Source organism: Hylobates moloch, unplaced genomic scaffold (genome assembly GCF_009828535.3).
Source record: "Hylobates moloch isolate HMO894 unplaced genomic scaffold, HMol_V3 SCAFFOLD_2, whole genome shotgun sequence".
NCBI lineage: Eukaryota > Metazoa > Chordata > Mammalia > Primates > Hylobatidae > Hylobates > Hylobates moloch.
The window spans coordinates 47926235-47948085 of record NW_026652277.1 but is presented as its reverse complement, the minus strand read 5'-3'; the positions used below and the strand labels follow the sequence as shown (position 1 = coordinate 47948085).

Sequence of the window (21851 nt, the reverse complement as noted above, 5' to 3'; positions counted from 1 at the left end):
AATCTTAAGAATTTGTAAAAGTAATTTTATGAATTTCAATCAAAATTATAAGACTCGTACATGGAAACCATACTGATTATGTTAAAAGTGGCCATCTCTCAGGCTAGATAGAATTGGCAAAACACAAAGGTCTTTAAAAATTTGAAATTGAATACTGTCATTGAACAGACCTGTCATGATCACCCTTCAAGTATGAAAGATAGAGTTTAAGGGCAATTGAACCCTGCTGGTTTGAATCATTTGAAGTTGGAAATAACTCTTTATGGGAAAAAGTTACCATAATAAACTCTGAAAGAAAAGGAATTTTTTGGCATTTTTTTTATAACTGCAGAATGCAGCCAGAGTAAAATGTTCCCCTTTAAATGCTAAACCAACAACAGAAATCTCTCATTATCACTTAAATCTAATGATTCAAGATAATGGTTTATTTTTTATATGTTTTAAAAGTTAGTAGTATATCTATTATTAGAATTCTATTTGTATATAAATTAAGGTTACATTGTTAAATGTTTCCATTATTTTAAGGTTCCAGTAGGCAACAGAATGAACATAATTTACTAACAGTGTTTTTATTTTATATGACTCTAACTTGTGCATTTTGACCAAAAGTCATGGTAGAAATTTGGGTTTCAAATCGCTGTTGCTGCTTCAGCTGCACTGATCAGTTGTGTTCACTAATTTTTGTATTGTTGGGCTATTAACAGTTCGCATGGACTCATGTCACTTTACTGATAACTGTCACTCAGTCACACCTTGTCATCCAAAATCTGTTTGAAGGCATGATATGGTAAGGCAACAGAATTATGCTGCTTTATAAGTATGTCATAGCACTTTTATAGCTCTTTAACACTGGACAGTGTCTTACAGATTTCTACTAAAATGTACTGTTTGTTGTTCTTATATTCCATTAAACTATCTTACTGAGTTTTGCTTACTATTTGACAACTAAAGACAAAAATGCTTCATTAACAACTGGAAGCCATTCTTATTCAAGTTCCAAATATAGGAAGTTCCCATAAAAGACCCAAACAGTTAATTACATTTTCAGGTGTTAATAAATCCTAATGTGACTTTTCACAAAAGATAGACTTTAAATATAATATATATTAAGATATTATTTACACAGAATGCAAAAAAATATAAAACTTTGCCTATTAGTAACTACTGTGAAGAAATGCATGTTTTTCTTCTTCTTTTTTTTTTTTTTTTGAAATGCATGTTTTTCTAGGTGGAAGTTGGGTAGGTTTTCTACTTTGCTCCTGTGTAGGAGTGGGTTTCCAGATTGTGGAAGTTAATTGCTCTATGGCAGTGGCTTGTATATTCAGAAAGCATTTTTGTTAGGTAAAAATATAAAACTTATTACTTAAAAATTAGTTGGAATGGAGAAAAAGCTTAAGATTAAAAAATCTGACCGTATTTTTCCCACACTCATTTTAAACTCATTATTAATTAAAATCTTTTACAGTTGATGGGTTTTGTCAAGATAAATTGTATTCCCTTGACAGCTTTATGTCTTTTTACCAAGGGTGTGGGTGTGTCTTTGTGTGTGTGTGTCTCTGTGTGTATGTGTGTGTGTAAAGTGATTGGAATCATTTTAAGATTGTCTTTCATGTATTGTACAGACTTCATTGATGGGGCAGTTACTGAAGTAAGTAGGTTCTGTGCATTCAGTAGGGTTTACTGAAATCATAAGCTAAGATAGAATTAAAATTAATAATTGAGAATATATATTAAGAGCTCGATATAAATTTATCAGATTATGTTCTGTCTAAAGAAATGACTCATTTTCATATTAAAAGGCTGGTTTTCTTAAGATTAGCTTTCAGTCTGCCTTTTTTTTTTTATTGTAACATGTTCCTCAGAAAACTAAAATGAAAACATCCATAACTGTAGAAATCAATAATTTAATATTTTCCTTAGCAGTATTTTCCTAGCGTGTTAGTTTATTTTTAGATTTTGCTCTGTTTAAATTGGTAAGTGGGAAAATTTGGTTGATATTTATCATTTCTACTGTTTTGGCAAGTGTTATGTTCTGGGTAGGGTGCAGTGCAATCCAAAGGGTTATTCTGATGGTTCATTATGAATCATAATCTTTCCAAGTATCTGCCACTTACTCACGTGAACTTTTTTCTGCTGACTTTTTTTTTTTTTTTTTAAACAGGTTCCTTGTTCCAATATCAAGTGTTATCTGCAATGACATAACTGCTTACCTTTTTGGATTTTTTTTTGGGAGAACTCCATTAATTAAGGTAGGAAAAATTTTATAAGCAAGCCACTATGTAACCTTAATGATTAGCCACTGGAGAGCATTTCCAACAACCTGTGCTGTTGTGCATTTTTTATTTTTGAGGTGCTTTGATTTTCCTTAGCTGCATGGTGCAGAAGCAGCAAACCATATTTCTCAGTACTTCCATCTGGGTTCTTCATCAGCTCTTCTGTTAGCTTCTCAGGAAGGGCATGACTCCATCAGTCTGCCTGCCTGCCTGCCCGCCCGCCCGCCCGCCCACCCACCTTCCTGCCTTCCCGCCTTCCCTCCCTCCCTTTTCATCTTCATTTTATCTTTATGTGGTTTCTTTTCTTTCCTCTTTTTTTTTTTTTTTTTTTTTTTTTTTGGAGATGGGGTCTTGCTTTGCCACCCAGGCTGGAGTACAGTGGTGCTATCATGGCTCACTGCAGCTTCCACCTCCCAGGCTCTAGCAATCTTCCCACCTCAGCCTCCCGAGTAGCTGGGGCTTCAGGTGCATGCCACCACACCCAGCTAATTTTTGTATTTTTGGTAGAGACAGAGTCTTGCCATGTTGTTCAGGCTTGTCCCAAACTCCTGGGCTCAAGCAGTCTGCCCATTTCAGCCTCCCAAAGTACTGGGATTAAAGGTGTGAGCCACCGCCCCTGGGCTCAGTGGTTTTTTTCTCTTGGCCATTGGTGCAGTTCTTCTTTATCCTCCTTTCCAGCAAGCCTATACACAAGCCTTTTCCTTGACTCTCCTCTCCCTTCAACTGTCGCCTTACCTGTCCCCTCCTTTACCAAACTTTCTCAAAGAAGAGATTATATAATACTACCTTCACATCCTCATATCCATTTGTGTGACTTTTTATATCCAAACTCATATCAAAAGAAGATTTTGGGGCCCTACAATAAAATACTAATAAAATACAAGTGATAATGAAAGGGAAAGGAAAATACACATGAGTAGACCATGTTGTTTTGCTATAGAATTGGTTCTATTTATGGGCAATGGAGGTAAAGAAAGAAATGAACTAAATTATATAGTTCTCATTTGGGAGAAGAAATAAACTAATTCTTCATGGAAATCAAATCATTTTCTAGAAGTGATTTCTTCTAAAAGAGCTCTTCTTTATTTTTATTTAGTTTTTATTTGTTTTTGGAGACAAAGTCTCGCCCTGTCACCCAGTCCATAGTGCAGTGGTGCAATCTGAGTTCACTGCAACCTCCGCCTCCTGGGTTCAAGTGATTCTCCTGTCTCAGCCTCCCAAGTATCTGGGATTACAGGCAGCTGCCACCATACCTGGCTAATTTTAGTATTTTTAGTAGAGACAGTGTTTCACCATGTTGGCCAGGCTGGTCTAGAACTCCTGACCTTGAGTGATCTGCCTATCTCAGCCTTCCGAAGTGCTGGGATTAGAGGCGTGAGCCACCACACCCGGCCTAAAAGAGTTTTTCATGTTGGAGTTTCAGATAAGAATCACACATTTCACATTATTGGGCAAAGTTTTTAATAATGTTCTCACAGACATGTTATTACCTGGCTGTTTTGATATTGTTATATGAATGCAGTTTTGGAAGGACTGAGACAATTGTTCAGATATAAAGCCTTCTGTTTGTTCAGAGTGGTATGAGGGTAGTTTAGTATTACCAGAGGAATTTGTGGACTGCCTGTTCTTCCAAAAACCTCTGTAAACTCTTCCCCTCTCGGGGAGGAACTCACAGAGAGCACCTGCTGAAAGCATCAGCACACAGAGAGCGTTGGGCTGAGCTGTATAAGGATAATGGTAAGCAAGCTGTATATTTTTAAAGCGTTTCTAAAGCGCTCCAGAGCACATGATTTACATATTCAAGAGTTCTACCCAGACTGAGAAGTTTTCGGCTTGGGAAGCTGTATTAGTTCATTCTCACACTGCTATAAAGAGATGCCAGAGCTTTAATTGGCTCATGGTTCTGCAAGCTGTACAGGAAGCATGGCTGGGAGGGCTCAGGAAACTTACGATCTTGGCGGAAGGGGAAGCAGGCACATCTTACATGGTCAGAGCAGGAGGAAGAGGGAGAGTGGGGAGGTGCCACACACTTCAACAACCAGATATCATGAGAACTCATGGGACAGCATAGGGGGATGGTGCTTAACCATTAGAAACTGCCTCCCTGACCCAGTCACCTCCCACCAGGCCCCACCACCGACACTGAGGATTACAAGTCGACATGACATTTGGGTGGAGACACAGATCCAAACCATATCAGAAGCCTTCAAAAGGCTGTTATACCTGTGGAAGAATCTTAGCAACTGATTTTGAGCACAGCCTTCTAGTGAATTTATCAGGCTGGATTAGTTGTATAATATACTTAGATAATTGAACAGTTAACCCCTAAATCGATATGATGATATGCATCAATTTAATTTGATAAGCTATCTTTACAATAATCAGCAGGCACTTTTGAACTTGAGTCTGCTCGTACTTCATGGCAGTGATAGTGAATTACCCTAGGAGAAGGTGTGTCTGTCCCTTCTCTGTGGCAGAATTGTTAACAGATTTGTCAAGAAACCATTTCTGCCAACTGTTTTGGTTTGGGGCTTTATGAATATCAGGACAAGAAGTCTATGAAGAGCTCCTATAGGTTAACCCATAACCCATTTTAATCTTCAGAGACTTCATTCTGATATTTGGTTTCTGTCCCTCATTAATGACCTGATGACCAAATCCCCCCACACATCACAGTCTTTATCTCCCCTGGGCAACAACTTTCACTTTCTACTCCGGAGTCTTTTCCTCCTGCCCTGACACCACTAACTTCTAGATTTTTTTCCAGATTTCTCTCCATGAATGGTCCATTGACTGGGCAGCAATAGCCTGAATCCAACACAAACAATATCTCTTCTTTGAAGTACAACATGTTCCTTTCTTCTTGGAGATGGACATAGATTGTGAAAAAAGAGAGAAGGATATGTCAATACTTGAGCAAATACAGTATCTGGGGCTCTGGAGTATTTTGTCATATCAGAAGGAAGTCTGTGTGTATATAGCATATTAGGAATATGTGAAAATTATATGTGCTAAAATGTCCATGTTTTGTTGTGCTGATTCTGTTTTTGGCCAATAGCAGGTCAATACTGACTGTGTGTACTTGGAATGAATATGTCTCATTCTTATTCCAATAACTTACACCAACTATTATCGGGTTTTATATTAGCATAAGAGTCATGGGACAGTTATTTTAGTATAGAGTTTATACTCTTTTGAGAGACAGAACAAATTTAGACCATTTAACATGAACAAACACATGTTCACAGCATGTCAAATATTTGAGGGCCTACTATGTGTTTAAATATTACTAGAGAGATTTTCACTAGTAAATCAAGATCAGAGAAAAGGAAAAAGGGTTTTGAACTATTCCAATAAGAGAAAAAGTAAGGAGAGGTGTACAAATTATTGAGGAAAGAGTTTATATATATATATATATATTGTGAGTTTTGTGAGTGCAGTAAAGCTTTTTAATTTTATTTGCCCTTTTTTAGTTGTCTCCTAAAAAGACTTGGGAAGGATTCATTGGTGGTTTCTTTTCCACAGTTGTGTTTGGATTCATTGTGAGTATTACTAAGATTCTTATTTGATATACATTTCGAAATATGATACCAAGCTTACTGGTCTAATTTTAAACCTAGAAAAATTAAACCACAAAATGCTAATAATGTATTTATTGAAACCTACTGAAAAGAACCAGTTCTGTACCTCAGCAGCCCTTATCCTGGCTACATATAGAATCACCTGAGAAGCTTAAACAAAATCTGTGTCTCAGCCTTATCCCAGGCCAATGAACACCCCCAGGTAATTCTAATGGCCATCCATGCTGTCTTGCTGACTTGCTGACTTGCTGTTGTGCTGTTGTGTTTGGTAGTTTCTAACAGCTATTCTGCCTTAGGTGGGGCACAAGTACTGGGACAGGTGGTGGCCTTGTGTAATAGCAGAGGATGCAAATACTATTGAAAAGCTCTGCCTTCTTAAACACATGGTGGCCACTTGGCTCAGTGGGTGGTTACTGTTGTGGGCCCAACTTGCAGAAACAGTCTGTTAACTATAAATTTTTAATGTTTGCTTTTAGCATGTTAAATAGCTATTGTTCATGTTTTACAAATTAGTTTACAGTTATAGGATTTAGATTTTTATTAAAAGGTGTCTAGTGGGAATGAGAGTATAGTACCATAGCTGGATATAAGATAAATATACAAAAAAGTACTGTCAGGAAGCTTTACTTTTCCTAGTTTCTGACAGTCGTGGTTACATTCTGTATCCAAATCTAGAGTACCTAGTAACAACATGAAGCCTGGAGAGAGTGAATATACAAATAAATGGAAATATGCCATGATCCTGGATGGGGAAACCACCAGAATTCCTCCATTTAATTTATACATTTAGTTCATTTGCAATGAAAATTTTAATAAAATGTGATAAAATTATTCCAATGTTTTTGTGGTAGAATATTGATGAGATAATAATGGACAGATAGAAGAATGCAAAAGGATCCAATCTCATCCAATGTTTTTACATTACAAAGCGAGAATAATTAAACGTTATGAAGTTAAATAGTGTAAGAATTTGTTATTATCAAAGACTAACTTGAAAATACCACAGGAATAGCCATATCATTGGAAGAAAAGTAGGAGCTACCCCATAAGCATGTAATGCATGACGAAATAATGAGGAAGGAAATTTCACATCTATATGAAATTATATACATAATGTATATAATAATATGTAATATATATAATATATATTTTATGTATATAAAATAAACTGGTTGTTTGGAAGCAAAATCAGTTTATATTCATTCCTAGTGTCTTGAATTTCTATTAATCATTCTCAAGCAGAATAATAGAGTGAATGGCTGCAAGCAAAGGACAATAAGCTGTTGTCTAGCAATTTAAATTTATAACAGGATATTTTATTTTATGTATCTTACTTCCAAGGCTGTGGACAGCTAGTTTTAAAAATTGCAGTGATGTGGCCAGGGAAAGAATAATTTAGTCAAAGTTTTCTGGGTTGGCTAAGAACAATGGTGTTTTTCACCTGTACTATTTTGTACTATTTTCATTGTAATTTTGAATTACTGGTTAATTATTAACTGATGAAATTAATAGAAGCTTGTGTGCAGTATACTTCAGTTCTTTATTCTCCTGTACCGTATAATTGTGATTATGCAGAGATTACAGTCTTTTTTTTTCTAAAGGTCTTTTAAGTCTTTTACTAGGATAATTATGACCATTTAACTTTGAAAATACGTAGCAAAATATTAAGACAAAGAAATTCTGGCATTCTATCTCTGGCCTTTCTGATGTATAACTTAAAAGATATATATTTAGTCAATGTGTCATGAACTTTTGCTTTGTTTTTTTTTATTTGTTTTGTTTTGTTTTGTTTTTAACACCAGGCTGCCTATGTGTTATCCAAATACCAGTACTTTGTCTGCCCAGTGGAATACCGAAGTGATGTAAACTCCTTCGTGACGGAATGTGAGCCCTCAGAACTTTTCCAGCTTCACACTTACTCACTTCCACCCTTTCTAAAGGCAGTGTTGAGACAGGTAGAGTAAAAGTTCAAGATAAACATGGTTAGAGATCTTCCACTCTGAAGATTAAGCTTCCTTTATTACTTATTTAACTTATTTATTGTTTTGAGACAGTTTCCCTCTGCTGCCCAGGCTGGAGTGTAGTGGCGTAATCTCAACTTACTGCAACCTTTGCCCAAGTGATTCTTATGCCTCAGCCTCCTGAGTAGCTGGGATTACAGGCGCTCGCCACCACATCTGGCTAAATTTTGTATTTTAAGTAGAGACGGGTGTTGCCATGTTGGCCAATCTGGTCTCAAACTCCTGGTCTCAAGTGATCTGCCTGCTTCGGCCTCCCAAGGTGCTGGGATTACAAGCATGAGCCATTGTGCCCGGCCTGAAGATTAATTAAGCTTTCTTTAAAAGTGGGATTCAGATTTGTACAAGAAACTGATTTCTGTAGAATTTTTAATTCTTTGATATAGCAGTGGTTTTAGTGTTAGCTTAAATCAAATGGATGAGAACGGGTTACAAATCAAATGGATCAAATGGTTTAGAATGTGTTTCTCATATCACTGACATCAATTGACGCAACTTAAAACTTAAAATTCACCAGTTTACCGAATCCTTGATTTTTAGAGGACATTTATTATGGACAGAAAGTTGCTGCTTCTACAAATCAGTTTTCCTTCCAAACACAGTGCCTTCCTTGAAAGGTATCTTGGAGGCCTTACACTAGAGGATGTTGACGTGCCCTCCAGTAGAACCCTCCTGATCTGTGTCATCAGGCCTGGTGAATGGCTGGTTAAAGTGAAGAATCAAATAATAGCATGTGTGTCTGTATCTTTGTGTGCACACATGTACACGTTTGTATCTGAAACATTTTATGTAAAATCCATAATTTTTGAGAAGTAGCTTAACAAATTATTTCTCTCTCTAAGTGCTCAGTACATGGTTTCCAAGAACTTTTTCAATGTCCAAGCCATCTGTTACCTGCTATAAAACTTTTTATACTGCTAGTGTGTGATTAGGAGCAAGGCTATTTATTGCTTTGAGAACAGGTCAAAAAATTGATGTCTCAGCTGGGTACATTGGCTTAACGCCTGTAATCCCAACACTTTGGCAGGCCGAGGCAGGTGGATCACCTGATGTCAGGAGTTCCAGACCAGCCTGACCAAAAGGTGAAACCCGTCTCTACTAAACATAAAAAACTAGCCAGGTGTGGTGGCATACACCTGTAATTCCAGCTACTTGGGAAGCTGAGGCAGGAGAATCACTTGAACCTGGGAGACGGAGGTTGCAGTGAGCCGAGATTGCACCATTGCACTCTAGCCTGGGCAACAAGAGCCAAACTCCGCCTTAAAAAAAAAAAAAAAAAAAATTGATGTCTCAAACATCTTTCTTCAACCAAAATGGGTGCGTTTTGCATTGTCTATAAGTTGTAGTTTCAGATTATTTAAAAAGGAGCAAGAACTACAAATTTGCAAAATAATTTGACTACAAAATTCTTCTCAGTTTTTATGATTGTCTCCCCAAATCTTTAGGGATTGTCTCACTGATGCTCATTTTGATAATAATCTTTAAGCAACTTATTTTTGTGTTTTTCCACAGCATTCATTGTAATTTTAGAGAAAAGTCCAACTTTTCCCTTATTTTATCATATAAAATTAAAGTGAAATAAAATACAATATTAAATTATATAATTACAGAAACAAAGCATTACTAGTTTAAAAAAATTTGGAAAATAACGCAGCTGATTCTTTGTAAGAGGTAAAGTTCCTAGACAACCTGGAAGGTAGACTACCACGCTGCAAGATTTCAGTGTGCCAGTTGCCTGTCATTATGCTTACAGAGAGAAGGGAAAGTGCTGGCTAAGTAGAGGATGGTACAGAAGGCTTAAATAGACTTTTCTTCCTTGATCCTTAAAGTTTGAAAAATTAACAAAAATGTGGTACTTGCTTTGACTTACTATTTATACAATGGTTCTTAGATCAGGTGGTATGCTCAAATACAATTTCAATGAAATTAGCCCCTCTCCTCCCCTTCTTTTTCCTCTTTAGGAAAGAGTGAGCTTGTACCCTTTCCAGATCCACAGCATTGCTCTGTCAACCTTTGCATCTTTAATTGGCCCATTTGGAGGCTTCTTTGCCAGTGGATTCAAAAGAGCCTTCAAAATCAAGGTGTGTGTTTAGATTCTTTGTTATATTATTAGAGAATATAATTAGAGAATGTAACCTAGTTGGAATTTGGTCCGCTCATGATCTACATTAAGCCCCTAGGCCACAACTTTTGTATCCTATTTGTTTCGACCTCACAGAAATGCTGCCACATTGATCTGAATGTATTCTTTCTTTTTAGGTTTGTCATACCATGTTAATACATTTTAAGTGTCATGTCAGCTTCCTTTGTAGACATGGCATGTGTCCTTTAGTGCTGGAATAGACCCAGAATCTTGGTCTTTCAAGTGCTCATCCAAGAATCCAGTCTTGAATCATCTGAAGTTCAGTGTTTTACTACAGTCTCACTTGAAGGGACACGCAGAAGAACCTTTGGCTATGTAGCTGTCCATTCTTCTAAGTCAGGTGTCATCACACTCTTTCTGTAAAGGGCAAACAATACGTTTATTAGGATGTGCAGACCATATATTCTATCACAGCTTCTCAACCCTGAACCCTGCTGTTGCAGTGAGAAAGCCCCCCGTGGACAATATGTCAATGAATGGGCATGGCTGATTTAATAAAACTTTATTTATAAAAATAGGTTGTGGCCTGGATCTGATCTGTGGGACATACTTTTCTGACCCCTGTTCCAGAGACCTAAAATTATCCCTGTGTATTAGGTTAGATCATCATAAAGTGACATGTTATCTCAGCAATTTTATCTCAGCTTCCCTCGCATGGCTGAGGCACCATCTGGGGTTAGAAAGTGGCTATGGAAGGTGGGGTGGTCAGGGAAAGCCTTTCTGAGGAGGTGACACTTAAGCAGAGATTTGAGAAAAGTCCTCCAGAGAAAACGAAGAGTTCCAGAGTGTACAGAGGAGTGGAAGAGGTTAGCTTGTTTGAAGGTGAGCAAGAACAGTGTGGCTGTGGTTGAGAGTAGGAGATGAGACCGCAGAGTTTGGTGGGACCAGATCACACGCGGCCTACAGGTCAGGGAATAAGTGAACTCAGCGAGCATTTGCCAGTGGGAAGCTACTATGTAAGGTGCAATGCAGTATACAAAAATATACAAGATGTTGTTCCTGTTCTAAAGATGCTCACCACCTACTAGGGCAGACAATACACATTCCCAGAGAACTACAGCAACAGCTGTGCAGGATGAGTATCTTGCAATGGCTGTAATAGCAGAGTGGCATTGAATTATGTGGCTCTCTTATGCTTTGACTAGTAAGGAAGAGAAGGAGAGAAATGGGTTGGCAAAAATTAACCAAAGACTTTTTCAGTAATTGTTTTAAAAAGAAAAATGTTATATTTAGAATAGTATTTTCTTTAATGGTCTCCAATCCAAGGTTTTTTGTTAAATGGTGAGTTTTTTTTCCATGTTGGAAACCAAACAGCTATTGCTGTTGTAGTTTAGATATTTTTAGGGTACCTGAGTGAACTAGAAGAGCAGTTAGTCATGTCCATTTCCTGGGCACCCAGACATGTGAATCTACCTGTAAAGGGTCAGTTTTCAGAGGCTTACTATCATTCCCTCAGTGTGGCCATTTAATGGACTAATGTGTCCCAGATGGGCTCACTGTAATTTTATTTTTTACTCTAACACTTAAAAAAAGAAGAAGAAATATTTATCATAGTAGTAAAATGTTTATTTCAGAGTAACAACTATTAGGATAAACAAGTTAGAACCAGTTGTACATCTTTTAACAGCACTAAAATAGCTCCCCAAACAGCTTGTGGTTAAAAAGAAAGCTAGGCTGTAACAAAATTAGATTAGTAATAGCTAATAGAATTTTTATTTAGAAAAAGTTTTATTAACGAAAAAAAGTAAGTGCTAGATTTAATTAACGTTTGATGAATGAATGCTGTGGGTCAATTCGGAATTCATTCTAAAAGAAGCATGTATTTGGAAGATGTGGTTTTAATCTGCTGGATGTGTTCTAATAAGTTTTTATTTAGTGAAAAAAATCCAATAGTAATGTATTTTCATTAGAGTGAGTCCATGACGCCAAAGAGACACGGATAGGAATTTTGTAGCAGGTGATTTTTTGAAAATTTGCTAATATATTTGTTTGTTTCTAAAGGATTTTGCAAATACCATTCCTGGACATGGTGGGATAATGGACAGATTTGATTGTCAGTATTTGATGGCAACTTTTGTACATGTGTACATCACAAGTTTTATAAGGTACTTTTACATTTAAGACATTTTTTAGATGATTTCTTTGAGTTCTCATTTCCATCAACATTAGTCTGAGTAAGTTAACTTTTTCTGTCAATGGTAATCTACAATATTAAAGTGAATGGTGGCCGCTGGAATTAGAGTCTTGAGCAGGATAGTTAACTTACAATTGTTTTACCTACATTTGAACAACTTAAAAAAAGATAGTATTTGTCATGGTCCTGGACCACATTAAAGACCCAATTAATGTAGATAGTATAGGATTTGAAACTTGAGGAGATTTGATTTCTCAACTGTGGGCATTGCAATGATCATGAATACTAAGAGTTAAAAAGGAAGATAATGAAATGCATCCAGTCTACCAATTATTACTTGAGTGCCTGCCATATTGTAGAATGTTCTAGGGACAAATATGGCAGAGAACAAAACAAACCAAATCTCTGCCCCCATAGCTTCTTGTTTGGAGGTCGAAGGAAGAATGATGAGAAAGAGACAATAAACAAATAAATACAGTTTGTTAGATAGTTCTAAGTGTCACACAGAAAAATAAAGCAGGCCTAGGGGATCATGCCTATGTGTGTAGGGGCTGGCTCGTGGGTGGGTGGATGAATATTGCCATTTTATAAAGGTGGTTTATTCTTGTTATTAAACCTTAATGTTTTGGATCTGCCTTGAAACACCAGTGTGAGTGTGAAGGCTTAACATCAACTGCATGTTAACTTTATTTTCTGTGGTCTCTACTGGGGGCCCAGAAGGCAGAACACTTATTCGTAGTGCCTGAGCCGTAGAAAACATGGATTTCCTTCATAGTACTTGGAAGGAAATTCATATTTAGCAATCCCTAAATACACATTTTAAATATATACCACACTAGTGTGAGAATTTTTATATTAACTATTTTTGAGAGACAGTCTTGATAGCGAGTTTATCAATTTCATTAATCTTTTCAAAAATATCAACTCCAGGCTTTGTTAATTTTCTCTACTGTAAATTTTTTACCTCATTGATTTCTCCTCTCATCTTTGATTTCTTTGCCTTTTTTAAATGTTTAATTTGCTGTTCTTTTTTTAATTCTGGAGATAAGCTTAGATTATCGATTTTTAGCCTTCTTACCTAATTTATCCACTGAAGACTATTAAGTATCGCTTTGGCCGGGCGCAGTGGCTCACGCTTGTAATCCCAGCGCTTTGGGAGGCCGAGGCGGGCGGATCACGAGCTCAGGAGATCGAGACCACGGTGAAACCCTGTCTCTACTAAAAATACAAAAAATTAGCCGGGCGTGGTGGTGGGCGCCTGTAGTACCCGCTACTCGGGAGGCTGAGGCAGGAGAATGGCGTGAACCCCGGGGGGCGGAGCCTGCAGTGAGCCGAGATCGCGCCACTGCACTCCAGCCTGGGCGACAGCGAGACTCCATCTCAAAAAAAAAAAAAGTATCGCTTTATCCTCTTCCTACAAGTTATGATATTTGTATTTTCATTATTTACATATGTTTTCTGCTTTCCAGTATTATATCTTCTTTAACACATGGGTTATTTAGAAGCATATTCATTAGTTTTCAAACAAATGAAGATTTTCTCACTTTCCTCCCTTAATTCCACTGTGGTCAGAAAACATACTCTATGATTTGAGTATTTTATAATTTTTGAGATCTACTTTGTGGTGCAGCATGTTATCTATTCTAGTACATGCTCCATGTGCAAAGGTGTATTCTGTAGTTTTGGGTTGTAGTTTTGTCTGTGTCAATTAGGTGAGGTTTAATTAAATCTTCTGTACTGATTTTTGTTTATTTGTTTTTGTGTTTGTTTGGTCCGCTTGTTCTGTCAGTTACTAAGAGAGCTTTGTTAAAGTCTCTCATTGTGATTGTAAATTTATCTATTTTTATTTGTAGTTCTACCAATTTTTGCTTTATATATTTTGAGGTTGTATTAGGTATATACCAATTTAGGATTGTCATATCTCTCCGTTGAATTGATCCTTTTGTCGTTATATAATATCTGTCTTTACTGCTTGCCTTAAAGCCTACTGTGTTGAATATTAGAATGGCAATATCAGCTTTCTTTTGGTCAGTGTTTGCATGTTATTTCTTTGTCTCTCGTTTTATTTTTAACATTCCCTTTTCCTTATATTTAATATGTGTTTCTTTTTTCTAGTAAGCATATAGCTGATTTTTTTCCCTGTTTTATTTATAAGACAGTTGATAATCTTTATCCTTTCAATGGGACTATTTAACTTATTTGCATATTATTTATTGATCTATTTGGGTATTAGTAATTAGTGGTTAAATCCTTAGAACTTTGTTTTCAGAATATGGCAGCTTTTTAGGGCATTAACTCATATGCTTTCTTTAAAAAAAAAAAAAAATGCTGTTCTCTCAGTAGGGAGATGTCATGCTGAGCCATGTTGTCCACCATTTGAAAGCAGCTATTTAGACTGTTAGAAGACAGTGAGAGTGCCAGGATGCAACTAGCTGGGAGCACCTGCTGACACAATTTTGCATTTAGCTGAACTTGCTAAAGCAGCCTTCCTTTTCTCTGTTGGTCTCTACTTGGGGTTTATGCTGTGAAGTTGCTGACTCTTTTAAAGAAATGAAATAAGATGAACAGTGTCCTGACCTGAGTGTGAAAGGCATATGGCCACAGTTTTTTGGCAGATGAGTTGAGCCACATGCATGAAGATGACCCTTGGTGGGATGGCTCATCTGGGCTCTTGTGCAATTTGTTAAGTCAGAGACTTTCAGAGTAAATAGTTCCTCTGCTCATCCTCATTGTGGTAACACTAAATAGCAGACATTTCTTTGTTGCTGGGATTTCTACTTCCTATAATTCAATGTGAACAATCTTTATTGTAAGTCATACATTATTTACCCACATAAATGTCTTTCTTAGAATTCTGTGCGATCCCTATACATTACTTGTATGTTGCTTTTTCCCACTGGATTTTAAAGCAGATCTGTTTTTATTTTGTTTTTTATATTGGAGTTTACCTAGGACTGTCTTTGAACAAAGACCATGGCACCTGTATCACTGGTAAGGGGCTTCAGTGCTAGGCTCAGGACTTCTGTGTTCTGACTCTGAATATTCATAACTCCCTGGAGATATTTTTCAACAAAATACCTTTCATCATCTGAAGTTTCTTGGAAGTTAAAAATTTCAATTATATTTTCATGCCCTCTTTTTGGTTTGTCCTATGTTCACCAGGCTCCTTTCCTTACAGAATAGTTTTTGTGTCTCGTTCAATCTCAAGATTTGCCATTTATCCCCACCTTTAACTTTGGTTGCCCTTTCAAGAACTTTTGTAGAACTTAGATCTGTACCCCTTCAATTGACTTCTATTGCTCTTGTGTTTTGTGTTTGTGCATTCTTTCTCCCTCTCTGCTGTATGCTTCTCAAAGCAGAATAGTTCTGGCTCTTTATCCCCTTGACACTAACATTGCACATTAAAGTGAGCTGTTATCAAGAGCTGTTTTAATTCTGTAAAGATTGCTACTCTACACTTAAAGGAATGGTTTGTTTTAAATTGGGGGTATATGCTTCACTTATCCCTATTAAAATAACACGAACTTATCTTCTTTGCCTTATCATTAGGGGCCCAAATCCCAGCAAAGTGCTACAGCAGTTGTTGGTGCTTCAACCAGAACAGCAGTTAAATATATATAAAACCCTGAAGACTCATCTCATTGAGAAAGGAATCCTACAACCCGCCTTGAAGGTATAACTGGATCCAGAGAGGGAAGGACTGACAAGAAGGAATTATTCAGAAAAACACTGACAGATGTTTTATAAATTGTACAGAAAAATAGTTAAAAATGCAGTAGGTTGAAGTTTTGGAGATATGTTTCTCTCTGAAATTACTGTGAATATTTAACAAACACTTACTTGATCTATGTTATGAAATAAGTAGCAAATCGCCAGCAAAATGTCTTGTACCTTTTCTAAAGTGTATTTTCTGATGTGAACTTCCTTCCCCTTACTTGCTAGGTTTTATAATTTAAAAGACTGGTATTTAAAAGAGTCAAACACTATAAAATGAGTAAGTTGAGGATGTTTTAAGATTGCATCTGGCAGTGTGCCTTTTTGCACAAATATTTACTTTTGCACTTGGAGCTGCTCTTATTTTTAGCAAAATGTTTTATGCAAGGCACAATAGGAAGTCAGTTCTCCTGCACTTCCTCCTCATGTAGTCTGGAGTACTTTCTAAAGGGCTTAGTTGGATTAAAAAAAAAAAAAAAGATTGTCTACTTTTCAAAGAAGTAACCATTTGCCAGGGGAAAACATTCTGCTTTTAGGTAGTTTCAAAATTCAGGGGAGGGAGCCTGAAATTTTTGCCATGATTGGTTTGTTAGAAAGAGCAGGCATCAAACTACTTCTGATAAAATTGTTTGGAAGATCACGACCTCGCAAAAACTTTTCAAGAGCGACAAGGAAGAATTCTGCTGTGAAGAACACAGTGTATGGATCCTCCGCAGATTATCTCAACACAGGACAGTAGCTCAGGAGGCAGCGTCAAACAGTGACCTGTGGCCTGGGCCGTCTCTTGGTCATGTGCTTCACTTTTCCCTGTTTCCCTGTGAACTGGCTTCCATGGTTCTGTAGGGTAGTGAGTCGGGGTTGTGGCTGCAGCAGAGCAGGAGATGCTTGCCTGAGTGGGAGCGACCCGCCCCCGTGTCCCCGATGCCTCACTCCTGGCTTCTAGTGCAGCCCTTTGTAGACTCACCTTGCAAGAAGGAAGATCTGCCTGGAGACCTGATCCCAGTCCAGCTTTTTGGCCATAGGTCATCTTTGTCCCATTGCTCTTTTGCATCATGTCATAAAATTTGAGGATATCAGCTGATTATTTTTTCTTCCAAGAATGAAAATCAAGCAGAATTGATTCCTACACGAAAAAAAGCACACGAATGCCAAACCTTTCCTTTGGTGGACTGGACACTAACCAGATGAGAGTAAATTTCTTATCCGTGGACGTATATAAGCTACTGCTGCTTTGTGCTCTTCACAGCCATATTTATTGTATTAAACAATCAGCACTAAACCTTCAAAAATTGCCCAGTGCTCCTAGTTAAATGTTCAGAGGGGAGAAATAGATATATTTTAAATAATGTTTTGCTAATGAAAAGAGTAAATATTTTTGTTTAAATCAGCAAAAACTTTCCATTATTTTATATTTCCGTCTACTATACCTAAAACAAAAGATTGCTGCTATACCTGGGTTCCGCTGATGCAGTCAGCCAGCACCTCCTCACATGCACACATGATTAGACATAGGTGCACCTGGTACCAAGAGTCCATTTTATGGTCCAGCATATACTCCATTGATTCATCATCACTGCATGTGTTCAGCCAGTGTATCTCACACTATCTATACAAATCTAAAATTGACACTGGAAATGTTATTATAGGAGGCAGTGATCACATTTAAAATCAGGCCACCTACAAGTTTAATTTTCAGCATCTCATGTTTTATTTGTCCCATTACAGCTTCAAATGTTGGTCATAAAAAAAATTTAGGCTACCAAAGTTTAAAGAATAAAATGAAAATTTTGTGATAAGAACTTACATTAAAAACTCAGTAGTTTGCATGAGTAAGAACTCCTTGAGATACACAGATCCCACCACATTTGTATTTAAAATAATTGGTGAGGCATTGAAATCCAGAATTATAAGAAAGTATTACTGAATATGTGTGTTATAAAATCAATATTATAAACAAAATAGGAAGCTAGAAATATTTGGGATCACAGTAATAGCTTTTCTCAAATATACTTTTAGAGTTGAATGTACATTATCCTATATGTAAAAAAGCAAATTATTAATTTTAATGGAGCTCTCAATTGACCTTTTTAGCATACTTTTATAGCATGTGTATTAAAAGAATATATTTTAGCAAAAGATTGCCATAAAACCCTGACTTGGCTCATTTTGATATTTGCACTGTGAAGAGGGCTTAAATTCCAATGTAGCAATGTGGTGGTAGACAAATGAAAAACTAGGAAGTTCTTTCACAGTAATGCCTAATTTTTCCAAATTTGCTATATTTTGGAGGTAGTATCAGTTACTTCCTGCTTGACTCTCTGACCTGTGGGATGCACATTCTTCCTCAGCGCTTTTTCCTTGTGGTGGTGACGTACATTCACTATCTGAGAGTAAAAGACCACACACGCCCCTCTTTTTAAAATTATAGTATCTCTTACTTTTCACTTTGGTTTGAGCAAAGATAGTGTCACCTTGTTCCGTGAAAAAGAAAAAGCATAAACAGTGTATATTTAGGGTATATGGGTGATAGCTTATGATATGTGTCAATCAGTTCTCTGAATCTTTTACTGAAACTGAGACAGGAAAATAAAACTGAAACAAATCATATTTCGACTTTGTTGTGCCATTTTCTCATTGGAGAAGAAATATTCAACCAGTGTTTACAAAATAATGATGGGTATATGTAAGTATTATATCGTGTCTATTCCATCACCAGCACCTACAGTGAAATCTTCAGGGCTGGGGATAAAATAAGTTCTGGTGATTACCAAACATCTGTATTTGTTGAGAGGCAATGTCCTCTTAATACAAAGAGTACTGAACTTTTGTGTTATTAGCACAGTTTGTAATTACCTGTGCATTTTTGTGAATCTCTGAGTAATGTGTGCCCCTTACTAGAGCTTTAAGCTATACAGAGGCCAGATGAAGTCTGTTTGGGTTGGCCATTGCATACCCAGTGTCTGGCATGATGTAGACTCTCCAGCTTCTGAAATGCACAAGCTTGGAGCTTGGTCTAAAGACCCAGCTGTACACATTGCCTCTTGTCTCTAGGACATCTCCTATCCCCTTCCCCAGACCTTTTATTTCGCAGAGTTCTAAGGTGGGCCTCATTATTCCTAGCTAATAGGGTTGTTTTAAGGATTCAGTGAAAACTCATATTGTCCAGCATTGAATAGCTGATTAGTAATTCTTAAGTTTCCTTCCCTCCTTCCTGTCTGCTCCTCTTCCATTGCCTGTCCGCAGTGGGAAACGACAGGTTATAGGACTGAGCAGAAAAGTAACCACTGCTTTGGCCATGTCTGTTTCAGGTGATGGGTAACGGAAGTGTTCCATGAATGATAGACAAACCATTGATCCACTTCAGCAAACCCGAAATGTCTACCTGACCCAGCACCGTGCTTTGTTCTCGCATGAACAAAACCTTAGAACTAGTAGTTTTCTGCCTAGTCACAGAGACAGACAGGTACAGAAGTAATGTCTTTTGAAGTGGATATTGATCAGAGTGATGACAGATATATAAACCAGGTGTGTGGGAACACAGGTGACCACCGTCTGACCTCCGTAAGACCTATCTTTCCTGACCACAGTCCCTAGCCAGATCTTTCTGCCCCCCTCTTGAAACTTATAAAGTTTAAAATTCATTCCTTGAAGAGGGGCTGTAAATTCATCCCTTGAAGAGGGGAATCTTTAGTAGCTGCAAAGAAAAATCAGGTCTAGATAATTTAACCAAAATCAGAAGCCATTCCTACCTTAATCTCATCATTTTCCTGTACAGAAACGGAGAACTTTCTTAAATCATCAGATATGCATCAATAATCATTTAGTAAAAGTTGATGAATGGAACATTTCCTGATGATGGCAAAGTGAGTTTCCAGAAGGAATGGAGAGAATCCAGCCTGTTCTCTACCGTGTACAAAAGATAGGGCTGGTGAAGCAAGAGCCTTGTCACTCAAGAGAGCGAAAGATTATTGAGGGAGAGTGCACCCTAAGGATCGCATTGTCCTCTAGTGGAAGTGAAATTTCAAACTGCTGTCTCTCAACTTCTAACATGAACAGGGTATAAGACTTGGAGTTTAACTCTCAGACCTTCTGCTGTGCATCTGACTTGAGTTTAATGTGTCCGGATGATTTTCTTTTTTCTTTTCTTTTTCTTTCTTTTCTTTCTTGAGACAGGGTCTCGCTCTGTTGCCCCAGGCTGGCGTGCGGTGGAATGATCACGGCTCATTGCAGTCTCAACCTCCCAGGCTCAAGCGATCATCCCACCTTTTAGCCTCCTGAGTAGCTGGGACTACGGGCACATGTCACCATGCTTGGCTAATTTTTTTTTTTTTTTTTTGGTAGAGATGGGGTTTCACCATATGGCCCAGGCTGGTCTCCAATTTTTGACCGCAAATGAGCCGCCTGCCTCTGTCTCCCAAAGTGCTGGGATTACAAGCATGACCTGGCCTGGATGATTTTCTGTTCGACAATTCAAGCTTCAGATGAGGCCTAAGCAAGTGAGGAGTTTGGGAACATTCTTGAGTAATCTATTAAATATATTTTTCATTGGTTTTAGTAAATCTCAAAAAGTTTTGTGAAGAAAAGGAAACAGAGGCTTCAGCTAGTCCAGGTAAGACAGATACATATGAATTGCCAGAAACTCCATTTGTTTCTTCCCCCAACAGCTTTACTGAGATATAATTTACATACCATAAGATTGTGCCACCACCACCAAATCCAGTTTGAGAGCACTTCCATGATCTTCCAAAAAGTTTCCTGGTGCCCATTTGCAGTTAATCCCCACTCCAAGCCTCAGCCTTTGGCAACCACTGATCTGCTTCCTGTCTGTGTGATATTTCACATAAATTGAATTATACAGTATGTTTTACACCTGGCATGTTTTTGCATGTATTAGCACTTCTCCTGTTTAATACGTTTTGCTAACTCATCAGTTGATGAACATTTGGGTTATTTCCAGTTTGAGGCCCTTATGAATAATGTTACTATGAATGCGTGTAGACATACATGCCTTTGTGCAGAAATTTCTTCAATTCTCTCCGGTAGATGGCTAGGGGAGGAATTGCTGGATTGTATGGTAAGTTTCTTTTAAAGAAATAACTTGCCGGGCACAGTGGCTCAGGCCTGTAATCCCAGCACTTTGGGAGGCCGAGGCAGGTGGATCACCTGGGGTAAGGAGTTCAAGACCAGCCTGGCTAACATGGCGAGACCCCGTCGCTACTAAAAATACAAAAATTATCTGGGCATGGTGGCGTGCTCCTGTAATCCCAGCTACTTGGGAGTCTGAGGCAGGAGAATCGCTGGAACCTGGGAGGCAGAAGTTGCAATGAGCCAAGATTGCGCCATTGCACCCCAGCCTGGGTGACAGAGCAAGACTGTGGCTCAAAAAAAAAAAAAAAAAAGAAAGAAAAACAAACAGTTTTCTAAAGTAGCTATACAATCTTACATTCTTGCTTGTGATATGCAACGGTTGTAGTTTATCTGCATATTTACCCAAACTTGCCATCATCTGTCTTTTAAATTATAGACATTTTAGCTGATGCATAGAGGTATTTCATTGTGATTTTCATTTGCATTTCTCTAATGGCTCGTGGTGGTGTGTCTTTTCATGTGCTTTAGTTCTCTTCTGTATATCTTCTTTGATAAAAATATTCATATCTTTTTGCCCATTTTTAATTAATTTGAGACAGGGTCTTGCTCTGTCACCAAAGCTGGAGTGCAGTGGCGTGATCTGTGCTCACTGCAACTTCTGCCTCCCAGGCTGAAGAGATCCTCTTACTTCAGCCTCCTGAGTAGCTAGGATTACAGGTGCCTGCCACTATGCCCAGCTAATTTTTGTATTTTTTTGTAGAGATGGGGTTTTGCCATGTTGGCCAGGGTGGTCTCAAACTCCTGGGCTCAAGTGATCCACCTGCTTTGATCTCCCAAAGTGCTGGGATTACAGGCATGAGCCACTGCATCCAGCCTCTTTTGCCCATTTTTAAATGGCAT

General features: G+C 37.8%; 1 protein-coding gene across 2 annotated transcripts in view; it reads left to right on the top strand.

The window, feature by feature from the left end:
* CDS1 (CDP-diacylglycerol synthase 1) overlaps positions 1 to 19020 on the top strand; it is a 71900-nt gene extending 52880 nt beyond the window's left edge. The window contains exons 8-14 of one of the 2 annotated variants that reach the window (XM_058433211.1): positions 705 to 787; positions 2162 to 2249; positions 5747 to 5815; positions 7657 to 7809; positions 9834 to 9953; positions 12017 to 12120; positions 15699 to 19020. In XM_058433211.1, the coding sequence (XP_058289194.1) occupies positions 705 to 787; positions 2162 to 2249; positions 5747 to 5815; positions 7657 to 7809; positions 9834 to 9953; positions 12017 to 12120; positions 15699 to 15828 (747 nt within the window). In that variant the 3' untranslated portion in view covers positions 15829 to 19020. The remainder of the gene's footprint in view (positions 1 to 704; positions 788 to 2161; positions 2250 to 5746; positions 5816 to 7656; positions 7810 to 9833; positions 9954 to 12016; positions 12121 to 15698) is intronic. The other variant, XM_032147158.2, reaches the window with a different exon arrangement.
* Positions 19021 to 21851: the final 2831 nt, after the last annotated feature.